This window comes from Callospermophilus lateralis, chromosome 5 (assembly GCF_048772815.1).
Source record: "Callospermophilus lateralis isolate mCalLat2 chromosome 5, mCalLat2.hap1, whole genome shotgun sequence".
NCBI classification, from domain to species: domain Eukaryota; kingdom Metazoa; phylum Chordata; class Mammalia; order Rodentia; family Sciuridae; genus Callospermophilus; species Callospermophilus lateralis.
The window spans coordinates 71826458-71838325 of NC_135309.1; the positions used below are offsets into that span (position 1 = coordinate 71826458).

The 11868-nt window shown below is 40.8% G+C and overlaps 2 protein-coding genes across 2 annotated transcripts; both read right to left on the reverse strand.

Annotated features, from left to right (window-relative positions):
- Nucleotides 1–4290: 4290 nt before the first annotated feature.
- LOC143400420 (protocadherin gamma-A5-like) lies at nt 4291–6735 on the reverse strand. Its single transcript, XM_076857651.2, has one exon. The coding sequence runs from the start codon at nt 6733–6735 to the stop codon at nt 4291–4293; it is 2445 nt and encodes an 814-aa protein (XP_076713766.2).
- A 1554-nt stretch (nt 6736–8289) lies between these two features.
- Nucleotides 8290–11114, reverse strand: LOC143400421 (protocadherin gamma-B2-like). The gene is made up of 2 exons (XM_076857652.2): nt 8587–11114; nt 8290–8337 (listed from the first exon to the last, which is right to left on the reverse strand). Exons 1-2 carry the CDS (start codon nt 11005–11007, stop codon nt 8290–8292), a joined length of 2469 nt encoding a protein of 822 aa, XP_076713767.1. The 5' UTR covers nt 11008–11114.
- Between the last annotated feature and the right edge of the window lie 754 nt (nt 11115–11868).

Below are 11868 nucleotides of genomic sequence, written 5' to 3' on the forward strand. Positions count from 1 at the left end.
CTATTGGGCTCCAGGTCTGTGTCGAAGGTGCTAATTTAAGCAATGGGGGTCCAGGAGGGTTGTTTTCTGCTATATAGACTACATAGGAGGCCTGGTAGAAAATTGTGGCGTTATTGTTGATGTCAGTGATGTACAGGGTAAAACTTGTACCTGAGGAAGGGAGTGAGTTTCCTTTGTAGGTGGCTATAATAATAACATTGTACTCTGGGATTTCCTCCCTGTCCAGGGCACACTATCTGTCACCAACCTATGTGTACGTTTTTATCTTAAACTATTTTAAATGAAAATTTCCCTTTTAATTTGCACAGGATTTCCCCCATTAAATCCAGAATCTAGATCACATGTCTTGATCAGAGCAACAGTAGTCCCCAGCTCAGCATCATTTTCTATATGTTGGGATTCAGAAGCCAGGGTAATCTCCAGGGCATTGTTGTTTTTATCCAAAATATCTATTTGTATCTTACTCTGTGCACTGGGACTTTCACCATCTTTTGTTTCTACCAAAGTGTGTAGCTTTCTCTTCAAAGTCCAATCTTCCAGCAGTGGTGAGTTCTCCTATTTTATCATCCAACTTGCAACAGTTTTCTCACTGCTTCACCAACATTGATAAAGGAGTAGGTGATCTTGGTATTGTCACTATCATCTGGATCAGTGGCCAACACTTAGGAAGGAGGATCCAGCAGGTAGGTTCTCTTGAACTCTGATCCTGTACACATCCTGAGTAAACGCTGGGGGATTATCATTTGCATCTGCAACAATTACCCTGATCTGGGTGGTGCTGCTTCTGGAGGGCTCTCCTCTGTCTATAGCCATGAGGACCAGGTGGTGGAATAACAGCTTTCCTCTATCGAGGGGTGCTTTCAGCACCAGCTCTGGGTAACTACTACCATATGGGTTCTCCTTTTGAATTACAGAAAAGTGGAGATCAGGGCTGAGGACTACTTTGTAGCAGTACTAACTGCTACAAGGACTTGACACCTGCATCAGCATCTTGTCCATATTCCAGGGAAAATGTAGCTCCTGTCATTGCCAGTTTGTTAATTTCCACCTCAGTGATATTTCTGCTAAAGGTCAGTGGGTTGTCATTGATGTCCTTGATCAGCAAGGTTATATGAAAAAAGTTCAAAGGCTTTTCAGCAACCATTTCAAATTCCAGAACACATATTAAATATTTGCCTCAAATCTGCTTAGTCTATACCATCCTCAAAAGCAAGTCCCCATTCTCTGTGTTCATGGTAAAGAATTTCTTTTCTGTACTAATCCTCAAGTTCTGAGTAGGTACCCCACAATGCCAACCCCAGATCTTTTGCAAGGTTCCCCACCAGCAAGCTCCTGGAAAGCTCTTCAGGAATAAAGTAGTGAATCTGCTCTGAAAGCTCCTGGCTGTACAAAGACAACAGGAAGAGAAATGGCATTTGCCTTGGTCTTGCCAGGCACCTTAGTCTGGAGTGGTTTCCCATCCATTCTCTTCTAATTCCTAGGAGAGGAGATCACTAAAGGATCCCAAGAATTTAGATGAATGACCACTTGCTTTGTCTTTGTGATGGTTCTCTGATGGGTATCTTCATGGCAGGCAGTCGATGAGAGACTACACTTGAATATTTTAAATATTTAATCTGGCTGTCATTTCTCTGAACTTGAACTTCATCCACCCAAATGAAAGATGTTTTACTCATCAGAAAACAGAGATAAACTTGTTCAAGTTATTATTAGCATCATCATATTTTTAGCTTCCATATTTATAAAATGGACACAATAACATATTCCCTATTCTTAGTAGAACTGAGAACTCAATAAAATAGCAAATAGAAAAACACATAAAAGAAAGTGTTGGTGACTGCAGAAAATGTAGTATAAAAATTCTTGAAGTATCAACTTGATGTGTATTATTATTTCAAGAAATAAACTTCAGAGCTCTTAGTTTTGTACTATATTTCACTTTCTGAAAAATATTTCCTTTATTATTTTACCCCCAAAAGAACTGATAGGTAAGCAAGAGGCTGATTATTTTTATAAAGTAGGAATAGATTAAGAAGCAAGAGTCTCTTTTCTTAGTGTTCAAGTGTCTACTTTTAATTAAAAGAGTATGATTGAAAAACTCTTTCACAAGTGATGTTTTTCAATACTACATTATAACTGTCCTCAATTGTACTGTTTCTTTCCAAGTAGCTTAACGATGGAGAATTATTTGGATTTTTGGGAGATGAAGTATGAGTCCTCATACTTCAAGGTTATTGTATGATGATCTCAACATTTTTTCATTAACATTCTTCCTTTGTCAATAAGAATGCTAATTTCTGTGTTGTGACAGGTGTCTTACAGTTTTAATTCAATTTCCAAACTAGAAGGTCTTCATAAAGAAAGTGTCTCTAATCTACATATTTACTGTTACTCTAAAACTTGGCAGGTGTGCAGCAATATGAAGTCAGCTTACAAGGGAAAAACTTTAAAGCATGTTAAACTGCTCATTGCATAACCATTCACTGGCATCTTTATACAAACATAAAAAAATTAATGAGGAGTTAGGGGTGTAGCTCAGTGGTAGAATGAGTTCTTGCCTAGCAGGAGCAAGACTTTGCATTTGATCCCCAAACCACTAAAAATATATACTGAATCAAGACTGCTTCAAAACAGCCAAGCAAAATGACTTTCCACCATTCTATGAACATTAATACAGGAAATTTATCTTTTCAGAGCACAAATAAAATTAAAGATTCAAATATTTGAAAGTAGGTATAATACATATACTGACAGTGTGTGCAGCAAGCATTTAAAATGCAAGTCTATTGGTAGTTTAGAGAGGTTTAAAAGATGTTTGTCCATTGCATACAAAAGTTATCTCAGGATACATACCCAAACCTATAACTTTTTATTTAAACAGTAATGGAAAAGTGATTTTCCATATAGGAGCAAGTGATGTCAGCATCTATCATACTGATTCTTCTGTAATTTTTTGGATGCATTAACTATTCAGTGATTTTGCATATTTTACATTGAGGTTAGGATTTTCTAAATATATATATATATATATATATATATATATATATATAATTGGATGTCATCTAAATAAATATTTAAAAATAAAAATAAAGTGGTTCTGTTTTTCTAAATGTGTCAATAAATCACATGACTGAGTAACATAGTCTATATTCCCCTAATAATATTCAACTGCCATTTCCTTCCATTTATTAATAACTTGCCACTGATGTTCAAAGTGTCAAATGTATAAAATTTGAACCATTTAAAATCTTTTAGTAAGAAGTATCTGAAAATCATTTTCAGCAAAGAGGCAGAAAATCAATCAAATTAAGTAGTTCTTCCCTTCCATGACCCGTATTCATGAATTTGAAACTCAGACTAGCATTTTAACTAAGAAAAATCTATTAATTTAAAGTAAACACAGTCCTCAGAAATTAACTTTATAATTTCAAGCCATTCTTATGTTGCATTGATTTTCAAATACAAACCTTAGACTCTTGTAATAAAGCAGAATTATCCTCCAATACAGAAATGCAATCATTTTAGCAGATATTGATTCTGTTAAGTGATTACCTATAACGAGTGATGCCAAGTACATGATATATTTACACTTGTTGAATGTAGCAGAATCTCTTTCTTGAGACTGTAACCCATATCACAGAATGAATTACAATTCTAAAGTTTCTTCTCACCGATTTCTTCTTTCAACAAATGTGCATATCCAATAATTACATGGGTTAACCAAAACTTTCTGATTTCAGAATGCTACAGACATGATCATCACTATAAATTAATCCTACATTTCTGATATTGTGCAGAACGTTTCTGTACTTGTCCACTGATTTATGCAAGTACTGTAAGCCATTTCCTTATGTAAACTTCAAATACACTAAAATACAAATCCTATAGATATCTTTCCAAAACATGTTCACTAATAGTGTCTAGGCAAATATTCAAAAGAGTACAATATGTCTAACTACTTGAATTCATAGAACAACTCTACTATCAACAGAATAGCTGTTCTGAACTAACAAAATCTTTGAGTAAAGTATTATATTTACCACTTTATTTTAAGATTGGCACTTCACTTAAGTCTACTGTTAATCAGTTAGATTTTCCAAAATAAGCACAGATTGAGAAAAAACAGTAAGTCCAAAGCAATTTGAAAATCAATGGAAAAAGCATCAATTATCAATTAAAATACAGTTAATCTGCAATAAAGCAAATAAGGATTCACTACATAATTAGCTGATTTTGAATGTGGCAGAAAAATGATTGAGAAAACAAAGGAAGAAAATGCTCCAGGCATTCTTACTGTAAGAAAGAACTAACCTGAGCAACTCCTGGTTCTTCTTTGTTTGCATTTGCCTTATCAGACACCAGAAGAGGTTCACTTTTCTCACAACTCTGTTCACTAATGAGAGTGTCTGCGTAGTTGGGTTGGGGAAAGATCAGGTGGCTCTTCCTGGAGTCTGCAGTGAGGGAGATCTCATGGGAATAGGTCTGCAGGAAAGCTTGCACCCCATCCATACCCACAATGTGGGAGGCGGGCATGCCTGCCAACCTGCCTCTGGAAACCTGGAGCAGGCGTGATGAGTGCCAGCGTCTTAGTCTAAGCGCCAGCATCACAATGACAAAGGCCAGGAAGACACAAGAGACTGCAGCCACTGCTACCACAAGGTAGAGTGTAAGCTCTGAATCATCAGAGTAGGAAGGGGGCTTGATGCTACCCAGATTGGCCAGAACATCAGGGATACTGTCAGCCATGGCCACTGTGAGTGTGACAGTGGCCGAGAGAGGGGGCTGGCCATGGTCCTGAACAATCACCAGGAGGCTCTGCTTGAGAGCATCTCTATCCAGTAGCGTCCGTGCTGTGCGCACCTCACCATTGTGTAGCCCCACTGAGAAGAGCCCTGGTTCACTGGCCTTGAGCAGGCGGTAGGACAGCCAGGCATTCTGTCCTGAGTCTCTGTCCACTGCCACCACCTTGGTCACCAGGTATCCAGGCTCTGCAGAGCGGGGTGCCAGCTCTACACCAGTGGAACCATCAGTAGGAAGGGTGGGGTACAGGATCTCAGGGATGTTGTCATTCTGATCCAGCACAAATAAGTTCAGTGACACGTTGCTGCTGAGTGAAGGGTTCCCACTGTCACTTGCTTTCACCAGTAGCTGCAGGTCTCTTAACTGCTCGTAGTCAAAGGAACATAGTGCATACAGGACACCAGTGTCTGAGTTCATGGAGACATAGGAGGATAGAGGCACTCCCTGTAATGTATATTCTGCCAGGGAGTAAGTGATCCTAGCATTATCACCACTGTCAGGGTCATGGGCTGTCACAGAGAAGATAGAAACTCCTCTGGGGTTGTTCTCTGGGATGGAAGTAGAGTAGGAGGCTTCAGAGAAGGTAGGTGGGTTGTCATTGATGTCTGCTACTTTCAGGGAAATTTGATTTTCTGTAGACAGGGGTGGGGTGCCATGGTCGGTAACGGTTACTGTGATATTATAATCTGAAGTCTCTTCTCTGTCCAGAGTTCTTGTTGTTAATAGGTGATAGTAATTATCAACTGACCTTTCTAATTTGAAAGGCAAGTTCTTCGGAATAGAACATGAAGTCTCACCATTCTCCCCAGAATCAACATCATGTATGCTAAACAGTGCGATTATGGTCCCAGGAAGACAGTCTTCAGAAACAGAACTGCTAAAAGTAGTGAGTATCACTTCTGGGGCATTGTCATTCACATCTTGTACTGTGATCAGCACCTTAGCACTAGCAAGAAGAGCACCTCCATCTTGAGCTACCACTTCCATGAGGTAGAATCTGGATTCTTCATAGTCCAGGGATTGAATAGTTGAGATTTCCCCCAGAGTGGAATCAAGTTGGAACGTCTCCGAAATTTTGTCTTCTTCATTGCGAAAAGAGTAGGTCACTTTCCCATTTATTCCCTCATCTGCATCTGTGGCGGTCAGAGTGAGTAGCTGAGTTCCCACAGGTATGCTCTCTGGAACACTCACTCTATATTCGGATTGGGTGAAGAGGGGCGCGTTATCATTTGCGTCCAGGACTGCCACGCGGATCCGCGTGGTGCTAGAGAGTACTGGGTCTCCGCCATCTAAGGCTGTGAGAAGGAGTGCGTGAATCGCCTCCTTCTCGCGGTCCAGGGGCCTTTCCAACACTAACTCAGGGTAATTTTGCCCGTCAGATCCGCTCTTCACGTCCAGGGAGAAGTGAAGATTGGCGCTCAGCTGGTAACTCTGGAGGGAGTTCACACCCACATCCGCATCTCGTGCGAAGGGAAGCACTAAGCGAGTTCCCACAGCTGCGTTTTCATTAACTTTTACTTTTAATTCCTCCTCCCGGAATCTCGGGAAGTTATCATTAATATCAACTATTTCCACTTCTACTCCATAAATTTTCATTTTATTCTCAACCAAGATGTTAAAGTTCACCAGACACCGCGCATTCTGAGCGCAGAGCTCCTCCCGATCTATCCTTTCCCCTGTGACCAAGCTGCCGCTTCGCGGGTTCAGAGAGAAAAGCTGCGTCCTACCTCTGGAGACGATGCGGACTCCGTGCTCCACCAGCTCCTGCGGTTGTAGACCCAGGTCCTTGGCGATATTGCCCACGAAGGAGCCTTTCTCTAATTCCTCGGGCACCGAGTAGCGGATCTGCCCGGACCCTGGCTGACACAGCGTTCCCAGAAGCATGAAGGACAAAAGCAGGTCTCCGCAGCACCAGCGCCTCAGTAGATTCGCCATTGCTTTCTCTTCCCTCAATTCTCTTAGTCCTGGTTCAGCCTGCTGTTTCCTTATTTCTTTAAAATCGAGGAGAGCATATTCTTTGGCGGAATTGGGACGGGCGGCAGTTCCCAGAAGCTTGCCTAGTCGTGTTTAGTATGGAAGAAGCTGAGAGTCGAGTTGCTTCTGTGACATTCTTTCCCACTTTGGTGAACAGCGACGCTCAGAGTCCTAATCAGTTACTACACCAATTCTATTTTTATTTCCCATGACTTTAGTTATATTTTTATTTCCAATAATTTTGCATATCCTTAATGTATTGTTGACATTGTTTATATTTAATCAAGTTTCAATTCTGAAACAGTTTCACAAACCGCTGAGACCAATTATTATATTCTTTTTTACTTTCTTAGAAGTTTTATTTTATGTACCAATGAACCTATATCATTTATTTACCACTTGAGTTTCTTTAATTAAAATACCTAAATTCTTACCTTTGCCAATTTCAAGATTTCATATTTTTTATTGGGATACACTTAGGAAAACCTTCACATTTGTACATAAGAATGCCAAGAAAACAAATCCAGGTTTTTGAAAAACTTCTTAAAAAGGCCTACTGATTTGAAAATTCTTTTAAGTGTCATATGCAGAAAAGTATAGACCTCTGTTACTTGTGAAGTCTTTGAGAAAGTTTATAGATTTTTAATCTAAGAATATGGAGCCACATTGAGTTTAAGTTGGATTAACTGTGCATTAATTATATTTTCCTATCACATTATTCAAATATGCATAGTTAGATGTTGTATAGTGATAAGCTTTTGGTAGAAATCAATATAATGACTGTGGAAGAAAGGGCTTCAGTTTATCATTTATATAGAAAAGTGTACCTAGATATTTACTGAGCAGAGGTGTTCTCATGTTGAGACAGATATTTAGTGTTATTACTTTTGCATGATACATATAAAAAACTGTGGTTGGAAAAATAGACATTTTTTGGTCTTCAAAGAGTCCATCAAGTGAGAAAAGCAGTTTTTACTTAATGACACCTTGATAGAAAAAATTTTTGAATGAAGATGTTATAATGTTAAAATTCAAAGTCATGAAGTTTTAGGTAATATTTGGTAGAAGATGATATAAACATAGGTTGAAGAATTTTCTTCCATGTGCAATTTTTCTCAGGAACAATTTATTAATATGTAGGAAAGAGAATGATTTATCACATTTATTAAAATGCACTCTTAATTACAGTACCTCAGCCCTTGAATACTGTTCATCCTTTAAAAATACATCTGGGGTTTAGTGATGTAGCTCAGTGGTGGAGCATTTGCCCAACATATTGGCCCTGGGTTTGATCCCTAGCACTGAAAATAAAAGTCTGAGATACCAGGACACTCAGCTTGCTAAGACATTTAAATAATGTTGATTTCAAATCAATGGAACAATGTTTTGTGCATTCTCTATTGTTAGCAAGCCATTACCCTGGGTAGCTCTCCCTCACCATTTCCACAAACTAATAAGTTGAGTAATCTCTTATGTCTGAAGCGCTATAAATTCTAGAGAAAGTAAAGCTAAAATTTACCACGAAGGTAAAAGCAATTGCTTAAATTCCCAATAGTAATCAACCTTTAGATGAAAGGAATATAAAGACAGGAAGAAAAAGACACTTGTAATTATGGACAAATAAACTTCCTACTTCAGATAGAAAACCATTATTTAGGGTTTGATTAGAAAAGATTAAGATAATTAAGGAAGAACATTGACTAAATATGACTCACAAGACAATAAAACATGCAACAAAGTGTCTCATCCCAGTTACATGTTTTTAAAAGAAATACCAAGGCCCCAAGTGAAAATAAATGAATCAAAGCTCACCTTTAAAGTAGTATCTGAGGCAAAGGGAACATTAGTGTTCTCATGATTTGTACATGGTACCCAAGAGGCATCTTCACAGAGTAGGTCCTCAGGAGGAGCCATTTCTGGTGTCACATTGAGAAAATTAAACTCTGTTTTAGCTGATTGTGAGGCAATACACACATTGTAAGAATAGGGCAATGTTCCTTCACTGTGATTGGGGAGAACCCCAGGCCCAGACTTGAAGCTCAAACCTGGTTCAAAGCAACCCCAGGCAGCAGAACTGAAGGAGTGTCTCAGGCGCAGAGCAATAGCTAGAATCACCACCAGAAGGAACAGCACAGAAATCAAGGCCAAGGCCAACACCAGGTAAAACTGCAGCTCAGACTGGGGGTCAGTGGGCAGAGGGTCATCGCTGAGGTCTGGCAAGACCTCTTGCAGGCTATCCGCGAAGATCAGGTGCAGCGTGGCGGTGGCGGAAAGGGGTGGCTGTCCACCATCACGCACAGCAACTAGTAGGCGCTGGCGAGTCGAATCCCTGTCGCCCAAGGCACGCGCTGTGCGCACCTCTCCAGTGCGCAGCCCCAGGCTGAAGAGTCCGGGGTCGCTGGCCTGCAGCACGTGGTAGGATAGCCAGGCATTGTGTCCCGAGTCCGCGTCCACCGCCACCACCTTGGTGACTAGGTAGCCGGGCTCCGCGGCGCGCGGCACAGTGTCGAAGAGCGCTGAGCCGTCGGGAGCGAGCGCGGGGTAGAGCACCCGTGGCGCGTTGTCGTTGCGGTCTCCTACCAACACGCGGAGGCTCACGTTGGCGCTGAGAGCTGGTGAGCCATGGTCGCGCGCTTGCAGCGTCAGCTGGAAGACGCGTAGCTGCTCGTGGTCGAAGGCTCGCTGCGCGAACACCACCCCACTATGTGCACTCACGGACACATAGGACGACAGTACCTGAGGCTCCAGGTCGCTGGCCACGATGGAGTAGGAGACTTGGCCATTGGGGCCCAAGTCCGGATCATAAGCACTGACCTGAGCGATGGAGGCTCCAGGTGCATTGTTCTCAGCCACATGGGCCACGTAGGAGCTCTGTTGGAAAACTGGCGCATTATCATTGACATCTGAGATGTGCAGGGTGATCTTTATCGTGGAGGAGAGGGGTGGCTTGCCCCTGTCGGTGGCTGTGATGGTGATGTTGTATTCTGGGATCTCCTCCCGGTCTAGAACCCGGTCTGTCATTAGCTTGTAGTAGTTCTTCAAGGAAGATTTCAATATAAACTCTGAATGTCCCCGAATTTCACAGTAAACTTCTCCATTGTCTCCTGAGTCTCTGTCTCTCGTTTTTATTAAGGCAATCACTGTTCCTGGTGGTGAATCTTCTGGCAGGGGAGCAAAGACTGAAGTCACAATCACTTCAGGTGCACAATCATTCTCATCGAGAATTTCAACTTGGATACTGCAGTGGGAGGCTAGATCTCCAGGATCTTTTGCTTCTATATTCAGAGTGTAACTGTTAGCAATTTCAAAATCCAAATTATCCTTTGTTGTGATTTCTCCTGTTTTTTTGTCTAAGTTGAAAAAATGTTCCACTTGTTCATCCACATTATGAAAGGAATAGGTGACTTCTGCATTGACACCCTCATCCTGGTCAGTGGTCATCACTTGAAGCACTGAGAAGCCTGGGGGGACATTCTCCCGCAGGGTGACCCTGTACACATCCTGGCTGAATACCGGAGGATTATCATTGGCATCGGTGACTTGAATTCGGATCTGGGTGGTACCACTTTGAGGTGGGTCTCCCCCATCCACAGCTGTGAGAACCAGCTGATGAAAATTGTGTTCTTCTCTGTCCAGAGAATGTTTCAAAATCAACTCAGGATATTTACGTCCATCTGGAGCCTGTTTTTCTGCGAGATCAAAGTATTCATTGTCATTAAGGTGGTATCTTTGCAGTGAATTAGGACCTGCATCGGAGTCCAGAGCTGGGTCTAATGGAAATGTTGTACCTGGTTTGGTGGATTCTACAATTTTTAAGTCAATCTTACTCTGTTTGAATAATGGAGTGTTGTCATTTATATCCTGCACAATTACTGCTACGTGATAAATATTAAATGGGTTTTCAGCGACAGTATCGAAATCCAGAATACACTGAGGCTGCTTCCCGCAAATTTGCTCTCGGTCTATTCTGTCACGCACAGTTAAGTCCCCACTCAGCGGATTTAAAGTGAAATATTCCTTTTCTGAGCTAATCCTCAGTTTCCGGGCTGGCAAATCCTGGACACTGAGCCCCAGATCCTTGGCGAGGTTTCCTACCACTGTGTTCTTATCCAGCTCTTCCGGGATCGAGTAGTGGATTTGGTCTGGGAGAGCCCGGCAGAACAAAGACAGCAAGAAAGGCAACAGTACCTGCAGCAACAGCGCCAGCCTGCTCCTCCGGGCGCTTGGCGTCATCGTGCGTCTCCGTCCGCCGCCCTGATTCTTTGAGGTAGGAGGAACGAGCCCTCCCTTGGATGGCTTGGATGGTCACTTTTCCTGCTTTTGTTTTTTGTATCCGAATTTGTACTGACCTCTTCTATGTGTTTGGTTTGAGCAGGAAGTTACCCTCTGAGTCTCCCAAACGCGTCTTCCTATACGATCTTTCTCTTCTTTTGACTTGCAGCGACGCCCAGAGGTTTTCCCGGGGAACTGCACTAATGGCTTGTAAACGTTTAAAGTTTTTTCCCTTTTCTTTTTTAAAATTATGGAGTATTTATTTGTATTTAAATAGACAATTTATTATATGGTTCCAAATTTGAAGGTACATATTGCATATGTTCTTACTCCGATCCCTGTATTGTGTAACATTTTCTCTCAAGTGAAATAACTATAATGTGTCTTGTGTATCCTTCAGAGACATGTTTTACATAGTGCAGATTTTAATAAATGTTATCCCTCCTTTTACACAAATATGAGCATACAACATACCATAATTTTCATCTTGTTTATATATATAGCCATTTATATTTATATATTTAAATATGTTTAGTATGGGGGACCCATCATATCTTGAGGATCATCTCATACAAGTACACAGAGGCTTCTCATTTATCTTTATAGCTATCTAGTTGTCCACTGTATAAATATACAAGAATTTTAAAATCAGAATTATTATTTTCTAAGAGGAACATAGTGCCTATTCAAACAAAAACATATTTTCCACTGATATTAGGTTATAAATTATCTATGGCTTTCATAGGCATTGAAATATGTATCAGTTTAATTCTGAAACATATTTAAAAATATTTTAATTGAAGATCGACACAATAACTTAAT